At 41.2% G+C, this 13,704-nt stretch overlaps 1 protein-coding gene across 2 annotated transcripts; it reads right to left on the reverse strand.

Annotated features, from left to right (window-relative positions):
- LOC109886014 (fatty acid desaturase 2-like) lies at positions 1-12,954 on the reverse strand. 2 transcript variants are annotated; one of them, XM_031832922.1, is made up of 14 exons: positions 12,788-12,954; positions 12,264-12,366; positions 11,594-11,905; positions 10,377-10,487; positions 8,751-8,948; positions 8,421-8,522; positions 7,949-8,074; positions 4,563-4,623; positions 4,357-4,433; positions 1,463-1,560; positions 1,203-1,299; positions 899-978; positions 382-507; positions 1-248 (listed from the first exon to the last, which is right to left on the reverse strand). In XM_031832922.1, exons 3-14 carry the CDS (start codon positions 11,828-11,830, stop codon positions 197-199), a joined length of 1,365 nt encoding a protein of 454 aa, XP_031688782.1. In that variant the 5' UTR covers positions 11,831-11,905; positions 12,264-12,366; positions 12,788-12,954; the 3' UTR covers positions 1-196. The 2 variants fall into 2 exon arrangements, with proteins under 2 accessions (XP_031688782.1, XP_031688783.1); XM_031832923.1 differs by lacking the exon at positions 12,264-12,366 and having other exon boundaries at positions 12,788-12,910.
- Between the last annotated feature and the right edge of the window lie 750 nt (positions 12,955-13,704).

The raw sequence follows: 13,704 nt of genomic DNA on the forward strand, positions 1-13,704 counted from the left end.
AAAACGCCTGGCCCTACTATATAAACCCTCTATTTATGCTATGGGTCCCCATTCACTGCTGACAAGGATTAAAACAATTATATCACAATAATGTTTGCAGCGATCAGTATCATCAAAAACATCCAGGAAATGTCCTCTCTGTTCGCAGGTCATTAATCTGCGATGGATTTAATCCCATCCAGAGTCAGGAAGGGATTTATTTATGGAGATACGCATCCAGCCACAGATCCCCTGACTTCTTCAGTGACCTGGAGAAGAACAGAGGTGGATTAAGAACCAGGTAAATCACATAGGAGACTGAGAGCAGCAGGTATCACCTTATGATGTACAATCTATTCCCAGAGGAATAGCACTATACAAGTATTCATTAAAACACTTTACCTGACAACATCAGTCATGCCTTTCTGCAAAGTCTTGACCTGGTAGGGAACTCCATGTTTCTCACACAAAGCACGAACCAGAGGAGCCACCAGGTGGTAGTTATGACGGGGCATGGTAGGAAACAGACTGGGAGACAGAGGGGGAGAGGCAGAGAGAGAGTGGGGGGGGAGGAGAGAGAGGGAGAGAGAGATTAGAGAAAGAGGCAGAGAGAGAGAGAGAGTGGGGGAGGAGGAAGGAGAGAGAGATCAGACACATCAGAGTTTTTCAGAGAAAACTCTGTTTCTGAGTAGGATTGTATCGATATTGTATCTAAACACTATTACGAGGTAGAGTATTTAGTACAAACAACAAGTTATATTTAAGATCGAATGAAGCTGAATACTTAAACTATAAACTTAAACTATAACTTAAACTAAAACTATAACTTTAGTATGTCAATGCCCTGATAAATGGCCATATAAATACAGTATATACTGTTTGACAGACAACAGTAAGGTGGGATATTTGTTTCACTTACTGGTGTTCAATCTGAAAGTTGAGGTGTCCACTGAACCAGTCGTTGAAGGTTGACTGTTCAATGTTGCAAGTAGCACTCAACTAAGACCAGAGAAAGAGACACGTTACAGCTCCCTCTGCTGGAGAACTACAGAAGGCACAGCCCCAGAAAACACTCCTGGGCCTGTACTCAGGACTGCTGTTCCCAGATCAGTTTAGCCTTTTAAGATTATAATGAATAGGAATGTATGGACAGGGGGGACCTGATCCTAGATCAGCCCTCCTACTCCAAGACAAGACCCAGTTGTCTAGTAATGACATGTTACCTGCATGGTGAGCCAGTCCTGGTGTCTCTCGTGATCTATCTCCATAGGAAGGTGATTCATCTGGGTCACCCATACAAACCAGTGGCTTTCCAAAAACCTATATACACAGTACAATATTCACAATATAATTATTCAGCCACAATATTATATTACATTATTACATCAAGCACAGCATTGTGTTGTTTTCTAATACTGTAGATAGTTTGAATACAACGAATGAATGAGTTAATCTTTGAGCTCCCTCTCAGTTCATACTTTACCTGACGAAGCTGATCAATGCTACTGAGCCAAAGAAACCAAAGAAGGGATAGTAACAGCAGAAGAAGCGAAGGTAGAAACTCATCGACCACGCCAGATCCTTCACAGGAGACAAAGATTGGTATTAGGCCAGACATTATACATCTGGGGTTCCTACCCAGTGGCAACACATCATTCATTTTTTGAGCCCCACATTTATTATAAATTATAGATGGAACGTATTGATGCTCATCATGGACATAGACATTACACAACAAGTTGATTGATGATGTAATATGCCAGGGAGATATGTATACTGTAGCTAAGAAAGTAAATCAAGTGTATGTTGTGTAGTAAGCTGTTAGTAGCCGATATGCCTCACCCTAATAATTTGGTCCTTTTCCCCCTCATAACTTACTCTACTGTTCTGACTTGGTGGTGCACATGTAGCCTACAGCCTGGTTTAGAGACATGTTATCATTTAATATTTTAAGAGCTTTCCATGTCTGCTTATATCCCCCTTTATTTATCCTACGGTTCTGACTTGGTGTACAGGTAGAACACTTGAAGAACGGCCCGTGTTCTGAATTCTGTCGCTGTACATTTCAAAAGCGCTAAACAAATAGTTATATTGACTACGTCCGTCCTAGCTCGCTCATTAAAGTCTTAATCGAAATTACAGATGGCCTCTTATCCACTTGTCGTCCCCTTATGCCATAGTTTGTACATCTCAAATTGTCATTAGAAACTACATTTGTTTAACCAAGTCAGCCATATCAGCTATGTTTTTTTAAAGACAGTAAATGAGGCTGAATGAACTGTTTCGCTGCCAGACAAGGCTCCGCTGATAGCCAAGTGTAGCAGTGGTAAGATGAAGGGACAGCTATATGTCGGCCCTAACAGTTTGTGGGCACCGTTTGTCACCATTACAGCGCAATTAATGTATTGTTTAGTGTTGTGTAGTGGCTTTGCTGGCATCCCATTTTTTTGTTTTGGCTAAAATCACCCCTATTCCCCTATAGGATGACTGCAAAGCAACAATTATCACGGTGATAAGGAAGATAGTTCACCCGATGTCACAGGAAGTCCATAAAGATCAAGGACAACAACCACCCGAGCCACTGCCTGTTCACCCCGCTATCATCCAGAAGGCGAGGTCAGTACAGGTGCATCAAAGCTGGGACCGAGAGACTGAAAAACAGCTTCTATCTCAAGGCCATCAGACTGTTAAACAGCCATCACTAACATAGAGTGGCTGCTGCCAACACACTGTCACTGACACTGACTCAACTCCAGCCACTTATATAATAAAACAATGTATCACTAGTCTCTTTAAACAATGCCACTTAATTTAATGTTTACATACCCTACATTACTCATCTCATATGTATATACTGTACTCTATACCATCTACTGCATCTTGTATATAGTCTATACCATCTACTGTATCTTGTATATAGTCTATACCATCTACTGCATCTTGTATATACTCTATACCATCTACTGCATCTTGTATATAGTCTATACCATCTACTGCATCTTGTATATAGTCTATACCATCTACTGCATCTTGTATATACTCTATACCATCTACTGCATCTTGTATATAGTCTATACCATCTACTGCATCTTGTATATACTCTATACCATCTACTGCATCTTGTATATACTCTATACCATCTACTGCATCTTGTATACATACCCTACATTACTCATCTCATATGTATATACTGTACTCTATACCATCTACTGCATCTTGTATATAGTCTATACCATCTACTGCATCTTGTATATACTCTATACCATCTACTGCATCTTGTATACATACCCTACATTACTCATCTCATATGTATATACTGTACTCTATACCATCTACTGCATCTTGTATATAGTCTATACCATCTACTGCATCTTGTATATAGTCTATACCATCTACTGCATCTTGTATATAGTCTATACCATCTACTGCATCTTGTATATACTCTATACCATCTACTGCATCTTGTATATACTCTATACCATCTACTGCATCTTGTATACATACCCTACATTACTCATCTCATATGTATATACTGTACTCTATACCATCTACTGCATCTTGCCTATGCCGTTCGGCCATCGCTCATTCATATATTTATATGTACATATTCTTATTCATTCCTTTACACTTGTGTGTATAAGGTAGTTGTTGTGAAATTGTTAGATTACTTGTTAGATATTACTGCACGGTTGGAACTAGAAGCACAAGCATTTCACTACACTCGCATTAACATCTGCTAACCATGCTGGTCATTTATGAACATTTGAACATCTTGGCCATGTTCTGTTATAATCTCCACCCGGCACAGCCAGAAGAGGACTGGCCACCCCACATAGCCTGGTTCCTCTCTAGGTTTCTTCCTAGGTTTTGGCCTTTCTAGGGAGTTTTTCCTAGCCACCGTGCTTCTACACCTGCATTGCTTGCTGTTTGGGGTTTTAGGCTGGGTTTCTGTACAGCACTTTGTGACATCAGCTGATGTACGAAGGGCTATATAAATAAATTTGATTTGATTTGTATGTGATAAAATTGGATTTGATTTAGTCATTTCTGATGGTACAGTCAGTGTGTTGTTGGTAGTACAATATTATTGCTCACTTAGCTTTAGTGATTTAATGCCCCCAGGCGTTCGCATAGTCATATCTATCCTGCCCTGCCTCCCGAAGGTCTTCGAAAGCCAAGTTAACAAACAGATCACCGACCATTTCGAATCCCACCGTACCTTACCGCTATGCAATCTGCTTTCCGAGCTGGTCATAGGTGCACCTCAGCCACGCTCAAGGTCCTAAACATCATATCATTACTCTCTCATGGAAGCCCTTATATTCCAGATGGGAATGAGGAGGATTAAGTCTACATTTAGCTGGTATGAAATCTCACCACCCAGTCCTGTCGTAAAAACATGGTCCGCAATATCTGGATGTGGAAATACACTGGAATAAGTAGTGGAGGTCCAACTGAAACACAGAAGGATAATATTGGTATTACATACATACATACAGTGGTCTGTCTTTTGTCTTTGTGTGTTCAATGGAAGTTGATGTGATTCTATACAGAAATCCAATGAAACGTGTTCAGCAACTTACTGAGGAAGAAGTACTGGTGTTGGTGTTGGTAGGGCATGTACTTCAACTTCTTTATACCATACTGCAATAGACAGAGACAAGGAGTCAGATGGATCTTACACAGAAACACGAATACCGTTTTAACACGACTGAGACAAACCGTTACATGGACATTATTACATGGTTATTTCATGAATATTACATTAATGAACTATTACATGGATATTTGAATATTACATGAATATTACATTCAATTAATGAGCTATTACATGGATATTTGAATATTACATGAATATTATTACATGGTTATTTCATGAATATTACATTAATTTAATGAACATGTTGTCTTAAAGGTAAAACATGACCCACTATGTTTAACAGCAGAGAAAACCCCCTAGAGGTTCTTTTTTCAACTTGAAATTTGATGACGTTTCCTAGAGTGACCCCCAACATTACAACAAGTGAAACATCGCCTCTGTTCATATTTCCATTAAAGCTGTACACCACCAGGGTACAAAGATTGTCTGTACACCACCAGGGTACAAATATTGTCTGTACACCACCAGGGTACAAAGATTGTCTGTACACCACCAGGGTACAAATATTGTCTGTACACCACCAGGGTACAAAGATTGTCTGTACACCACCAGGGTACAAAGATTGTCTGTACACCACCAGGGTACAAAGATTGTCTGTACACCACCAGGGTACAAAGATTGTCTGTACACCACCAGGGTACAAAGATTGTCTGTACACCAACAGGGTACAAATATTGTCTGTACACCAACAGGGTACAAAGATTGTCTGTACACCACCAGGGTACAAAGATTGTCTGTACACCACCAGGGTACAAAGATTGTCTGTACACCACCAGGGTACAAAGATTGTCTGTACACCACCAGGGTACAAAGATTGTCTGTACACCACCAGGGTACAAAGATTGTCTGTACACCACCAGGGTACAAAGATTGTTTTAGGGTCATTTTTGACCCGGCAGTTATAAATTAATTTACACAAACACACACACACACACGCACCTACGCACACACACACACACACACACACACACACACACACACACACACACACACACACACACACACACACACACACACACACACACACACACACACACACACACACACACACACACACGCACGCGCACACAATGATAAATGTAGATTATGTGCTGCTGATTGAACTCAGACCAAACTAAAACTTTCTTGTGGATGTGCAGCATCTCCCCTCCACGACCCCTCCACGACCCTTCCACGACCCTTCTACGACCCCTCCATGACCCCTCCACGAGCCCACACATGGAGGGGACTAAATCATCCAAATTTCAGACAAAATAAACACATATTCAGACAAAATAAACATGTCTTGAAAGCATTGTTTAATAATGGGGAATGCAATCAGAGAAGGAGGTATAAAGATGCCCAGTTCTCCCTTTGCTGAAGCCATGAGTGCAGGTTTCAGTGCCCAACAGGTCATAGATCTGATTTTATCAGATGTCCAGGAGGAACCAGAGAACAATGATTTATAAGAGAAGGAGGAATCTGAAGAAGAAGATGGTGAAGAATACAACCCAGAGCACGATGCATCATCTTCAGATGAAGAAGAAATCCCCCAAGCTGAAAGAGAGACATTTTTGTCAAAGAACAGGAGCCATAAGAGAGGTCTGGGAGAAGTGGGTGGAGCCATAAGAGAGGTCTGGGAGAAGTGGGTGGAGCCATAAGAGAGGTCTGGGAGAAGTGGGTGGAGCCATAAGAGAGGTCTGGGAGAAGTGGGTGGAGCGTCTGCCATACCTCTACAACCCTGGGCCTGAAGTAACAGTGGATGAACAGTGGATGAGCAACTGGTTCCAATCTGAGGTTCATTTCCATTTTCATATCTGTAATGTAAGTGATTTTGACCGTTCATTTTATTATGTATCGCTGTAATATCCTTGATTTATGTGATTGTTTTCTGTGGCACTGATACTATTTACTGATAGTAAATCTCTTTGGTCAATAGGTCGCTGTCCTTTCTGGCAGTATATGCCCTGCAAGCCAGCAAAGTATGACATCATACTTGGAAGATGCAAGTCTACACAGGGATGTCGACCAGTGGATGTCTCGCTGCAGGAGGACTGCCCGCTGACCCCTGGTCATCTTCCATAACATCATTGATGTGGCCTCATACAATGCCTTCGTGATACGGAACAAGATCAACCCTATCTGGATGCCTGATAAGCGGTGTTCCTGGAGCAGCTGGGAAAGACACTTGTAACCCCACACATTCAAAGAAGGGAGTGCCTCCCCTGCACAGCAGCATCTGCAGCGCTTGTGAAAGCTGTTCAGGGGTTCTGAATCTTGTCCTGATCCACCTGAGGCTGCAGCTGGGGCAGGCAAGAGAGGGGAGATGCCAATTCTGCCCCCCGAAAGAAGGGCTGTAAAACAAATACTATGCTCTGAACATGTGAGAAATACATCTGCAATGTCCACACTTGCATACTGTCCTACTTGTGCTAATTAGATTTGATTGATTTGTGTTCTTCATGTTTTGTTTTGTATCTATTATCTTATTTAATTCTTATTTATTGTTGTTGTTTATACACCTTGTGGGTGGGGGCAATGGTTTAAAAGATGGGAGGAGACTAGACTTTTGTAGTTGAATTCCTGATTGTACAGTATATAAGAATATATCACTATGTTGCCCAAAAAAGTTCAAGACTGTTATTGTTTCCCATCAACAAAACTACTTTCTGCACATTTCCCGCTATTTTCTTAGGCTACACGTGTGCTAAAAAAGTTTGTTTACACCTACCTTTAGCAATAATAATAATAGTAAACCTCTAAACGATTATGACAGGTGTGACAGGTGTGACAGGTGTGACAGGTGTGTTGTAATAGAAACGAGTGGTGTCCACTGATTAAATGCATGTCTTTCTGCATTGTGAAGAGGGAAAACCCCAGATATTCACAACGTTTGTGATGAATGACAGGTTGTTTCTTCATGCAAAATAGATTTGGGGTTTAAAATTCAATCAAGATGTTTTATTTTAGGGGTTTAGTGAAGGCCGGTCATTGTTTACAGAGCAGACAGAATGTTAAGACTACACAGGGGTTAAGAGGATATTTGAAATTTACATTAACATATTTACATGGTTATTTCATGAATATTACATTACATTAATGAGCTATTACATGGATATGTGAATATTACATGGTTATTATTACATAGTTATTTCATGAATATGAATAAATTAAAGAACTATTACATGGATATTTAAATACAACATTAATAATATTACATGAATATTTAGATATTATTCAAATATGACAGGAAGTCAGATGGGTCATAAAGCACTAAGGTTGTGAGTCCAGTTGGGGCAGGAATCACAAATATATTATAGTGATAACTACCTCTACAGGCTGTTTGTCTCCCAGGACGAAGACATGCAGTGAGTTGACATCAGGATCTTTACTAAACACGTTGGGTTTAGCGTGGTGCTGGAAGTGACGATGGTTCCACCAGTTAGCAGAGGCACCCTGGAAACACACAGCTACTGTTACTTATTAATGGTACACACAATTACACTTACTGTAACTTACACCTGTTGGACACTACACAAAATAAGGCTAATGTATAGCAGTGAACTTGGAAATGTAACACTGCTCTGGTGAATGTAGGAAAGTGAAAGGGACCGTTTCAATGAACACAGATTAAACCTAGTCCTGGAGTAAAATGTACTTTCAAAGGAGATTATCCATTGAGAATGGTTTTCAGTCTAGAACTAGGTTTAAACTGTGTCCGGTTAACTTATCCAAAGAGTAGCAGAAGATCAGCCTAAAGAAACAGTATTGTCAAATGTCCAACCATTGTCCAGCAGCCTACCTTTAGGTGTCCAATGACAAACTTTTGCAGTATGTGATTCCAACTAGATTTCTTGCAGACTGACAGGTGGCCGTAGTCATGCTGCAGCCAGCCAGCCTGGGACTGAGAGGGAAAAAGAAAGGCAGATAAGGTGGTTTGGTAACCCTATCGCTAAGCTATACCCTTACCCTAACTTAACCTCACCACCCTAACCTTCACCTTAATCGTAACCCTAACCTAATTCCCTAACCTTAACGCTAACCCTAACCTTAACCTTCGATCCCTATGCCTAACCTTTGAATCTGCCTGTCAACTATCTTCTTGTACTCCCTAATAATACTGTAATGGTACCTGAGACGTGGCCAGCATGAGGGAACAGAGCAGTGTGAGGCTCCAGCTGGTCCCCCAGACCCAGAGCAGGCCCAAAGCCAGGGCCTCTAGTAGCAGGATGTGGCCCAGGTAGAGGCAGAAGAACAGGGGGCGGGCACGGAGGAGACCCTCCCTCTCCACACGGTCACGCAGGGCCTGGAAGTCCTGCACCAGTGCTGCCTGTATGGATTAGAGGTGATCAATAATCAATACATATGTAATGGGATCTTTCTCAAAGTAGATGAACCAGGAGGAAGATGGATGATGGTAGAGAGATGAGAATTGAGGGAGAGGAGGGGAGGAAGAGGACAGGAGAGGGAGATGGAGAAGGACAGGAGAGGGATAAGGACAGTGTAAATTGAGAAGAGAAACCTGTAGAGAAGAAGAGGAAGAAGAAGAGGAAGGGTAAGGAAATAGAAGTAACAGAAAGCTGAAGAGTACCAGGATAAGATGTAAGACTCCTGAATAGGTAAACAGACAGCGGGCAGCAGGGAATCTGGGCATATAGACAGGCAGGTATAATGTGATCTAGTTATAGGGGAATCTGGGCATATAGACAGGCAGGTATAATGTGATCTAGTTATAGGGGCATCTGGGCACATAGACAGGCTGGTATAATGTGATCTAGTTATAGGGGCATCTGGGCATATAAACAGGCTGGTATAATGTGATCTAGTTATAGGGGCATCTGGGCACATAGACAGGCTGGTATAATGTGATCTAGTTATAGGGGCATCTGGGCACATAGACAGGCTGGTATAATGTGATCTAGTTATAGGGGCATCTGGGCATATAAACAGGCTGGTATAATGTGATCTAGTTATAGGGGCATCTGGGCACATAGACAGGCTGGTATAATGTGATCTAGTTATAGGGGCATCTGGGCATATAAACAGGCTGGTATAATGTGATCTAGTTATAGGGGCATCTGGGCACATAGACAGGCTGGTATAATGTGATCTAGTTATAGGGGCATCTGGGCACATAGACAGGCTGGTATAATGTGTTCTAGTTATAGGGGCATCTGGGCACATAGACAGGCTGGTATAATGTGATCTAGTTATAGGGGCATCTGGGCACATAGACAGGCTGGTATAACGTGATCTAGTTATAGGGGCATCTGGGCACAGACAGGCTGGTATAATGTGATCTAGTTATAGGGGCATCTGGGCACATAGACAGGCTGGTATAATGTGATCTAGTTATAGGGGCATCTGGGCACATAGACAGGCTGGTATAATGTGATCTAGTTATAGGGGCATCTGGGCACATAGACAGGCTGGTATAATGTGATCTAGTTATTATAGTAGATGACTGAAGATGACACACTACGACTTGGTCCCCGGGTCTTTTGACACATTGTAGAAAGTATCATTCTGCACAGCATTCAGTCTGAGAAGCATGTCATTCCCTATCAGCCAGAGAAAGACAGGCCTCACGTTGGTCCCCGGGTCCCTACCTAAACCTACAGTATGTTAGAGTGGGCGTGATGCTATGTCAGAGGGAGAGATGCTGTAGGCTTCACATTATGTTTCATTATGTAGCCTACAACGATGTATGTTATGGGTGTGATGCTGTAGAGGGAGAGAGAAAGATGGTCCTCCTCACGTTTTTCCCATGGTCATGGCTGGGCTCTGTCGGTGCCAGCTCTCCAATCAGCAACGGCTTCAGAAACTTCCTGACAAAATTAGGATCGGGATGGAATGCGGAAAATGCGTCCTAGAAATTAGAGACATAGATCAATCTATGTTGTTTAAGAGGAATACATACAAATGTCATTAATTTGTCTCTCAGTACAAAAATATAATTAATATTCGCCGTGTGATTAAATAAAGACGCATCATGCAGAAATCGCTCCGCCGTTTCCTGGTTGTTACAATTCTAATAGTTCGCTCTAATTTCAGTTTATGTGACAAAACAAACAAGTATAGTGTAGAGAATCATTGTATGAGAAAAAATGGGAAATAACTTTTTCATAACCCAAAAAATATTTGCATATCTCAGCAAACAAACAACAAAACCGAAAGCAAAAGATCCCCCAAAAAACGAAAACTTAAGAACAGGAAGCATAGAAATAGAACAGATAGAACCGCTTATTAAACATTTGCATATTGCAGCTTTAAGATCGTTATCATGATCCATCAATGTACGATCCACTAACAACTAGTGTAATAAGTCATTATCACAATGTACGATCCACTAACAACTAGTGTAATAAGTCATTATCACAATGTACGATCCACTAACAACTAGTGTAATAAGTCATTATCACAATGTACGATCCACTAACAACTAGTGTAATAAGTCATTATGATAATGTACGATCCACTAACAACTAGTGTAATATGTCATTATCACAATGTACGATCCACTAACAACTAGTGTAATAAGTCATTATCACAATGTACGATCCACTAACAACTAGTGTAATAAGTCATTATGATAATGTAGGATCCACTAACAACTAGTGTAATATGTCATTATCACAATGTACGATCCACTAACAACTAGTGTAATAAGTCATTATCACAATGTACGATCCACTAACAACTAGTGTAATAAGTCATTATGATAATGTACGATCCACTAACAACTAGTGTAATAAGTCATTATCACAATGTACGATCCACTAACAACTAGTGTAATAAGTCATTATCACAATGTACGATCCACTAACAACTAGTGTAATTAGTCATTATGATAATGTACGATCCACTAACAACTAGTGTAATATGTCATACCTACAACATTATAACATTTGCAACAGTCTTCTTGGAATAACTTGAGAACATTTCACCAACAACTTCCATAGTTAGGCTACTGACCGTGGCATCTTCTCCAGCAAAGTGACTGATGACCCTGATGCCCCCCGGGTGTCTCTTCGCCCACTGGGTAATATTATAGACCTTCCTGTCGATGACCAACCACTGGTCGCCTCTGTGGCAGTGCTTCTGGACCTCTTCCCAGGTGTAGACTGCACTGCCACCTCGCCCTCCACCGGGCCCAACCCCGTCACACTTGGCCGGCTCGCTTGACTCCGTCTGCTGACCTCCGCCCCCCATCCTCGGTTCTCTCTGCTCCACTCACACCGTCGCTGTGTCGGCTGCGCTCTGTCCAGTCTGTCCAACTGAAACACACTGAGGACCAGTCAAATGCAACGTACAGAGAGGAAGTCGGGGAATGGAATCAGAATCAGATCATGCTGTCTGAGCCAAGTCACACCCAGATGGTGAAATGGTGTGACTCTTCTACAGTTTGATTTTTATTGGGATGAGTCTTGTCCTGGAGGCAGATCTGAGAGTTTCCACTAGATAAGCCAGCTGCAAAGTCAAATTGGCTGTATTCAAACATTTATAAAAACAAACATTAGCTTTTTTGTCTTAATTTAAGATTAGGGTTAGGTTTAAAATCTGATTTGATGACTGTGACTGTGCTAGCTAGTGACCATTCTGCAGAGCTGCCTCCAGAACAACATTCATGACGAAAAACGCTAACCTGCAATTCTTTTGCCAGAGGGAAGGGAGATGTTTTCCAGACAGCGTTGTACAACAAAATGTGTTGTTCAATTCATTTGCTGAAAATATCGAATGACGAATACCTGTAGAGGCGCAAGAATGTCAGCCAGTCTGGGTCCTGTAATTCTGTGGAGTTCCTTTTCTACCAACATCGAAACCATTAAAAATGTTGCTCAAAATATCTAATAACGAAAACCTGTAGCATTCCGTATGGAGTTTCTTTTATAACAAAAAAGATAACGCCATTGTTTGGGCATGGACTCCTCTTCCGTTCCGCATATGTTTCCCGAGTTTTATATGACACACAGTGCAAACCTTTATGAGTGTTTAATGTTAATGTCTGTATAATGACACACATGATACAATCGAATAGTCGTGTCAGCCGTTACAGAAATCCCCAGGCTACATGACATTACATTAAATCAGGCTATATTGTGATCAACAATATAACGCAATTATACAATGATGATGTGGCTACAGAATGAATGGAATAGCTGCACTCACCAGCATTTCCAGATGTGCAATCCTCTCTCTTTTCCTCTCTTCCTCTTATTCATAAAAATACAATTACTTCTTTCTGATCACCCGTCTCATCATCTATCCAATCAAATCATCAGCAGACTCCTAACGGTATGTTTCGTTCCTATAGCTCACTCAGTCATTCACCCACTCGTTCACTATACAATTCAAAGCCGATCATTCGAGGGTCTCTAGTCCAATAGAGTTGTTTCACTAGCCTGCTGCCATATCTGCAATTGGTTCATAACAGCCTTTCCGAATTATATAAAAAATAAATAAAGGCCGGCCCTCTCTATCTGATTGGCTTTCTGGTCTGTCAATCACTTTCCTATGTCAATAATTTACCTATTCCAACCAATCAGGACGTTCTTGGACGCAATCAGGGCCCCGCCCCTGACACAGTGCCTGTTTACATGCTGTCTCAAGAAGAAGAAAGGACTGCTCCTCCCTGATGCTTTCCTGTGTAGTATTTTATCTGGATCCCCATTAGCTACAGGCAAAGCTGCTTCTACTCTTCCTAAGGTCCACACAAAACATAAAACGTGACATAATACACAACATGAATAGACAGATACAGAACTACATTCATTAAAATAAATAAAATAAGGTAAAATTACAATACACAAAACAAACATGTAAAGTGTTTCATGAGTTGAAACAAAATTATCCCAGAAATGTTCCATACGCACAAAGAGCTTGTTTCTCTCAAATTTTGTGAACAAATTTGTTTACATCCCTGTTAGTGAGCATTTCTCCTTCGTCAAGATAATCCATCCACCTGACAGGTGTGGCATATCAATAAGCTGATTAATCCATCCACCTGACAGGTGTGGCATATCAAGAAGCTGATTAATCCATCCACCTGACAGGTGTGGCATATCAAGAAGCTGATTAATCCATCC

The sequence above is a fragment of the Oncorhynchus kisutch genome, linkage group LG10 (assembly GCF_002021735.2).
Source record: "Oncorhynchus kisutch isolate 150728-3 linkage group LG10, Okis_V2, whole genome shotgun sequence".
NCBI lineage: Eukaryota > Metazoa > Chordata > Actinopteri > Salmoniformes > Salmonidae > Oncorhynchus > Oncorhynchus kisutch.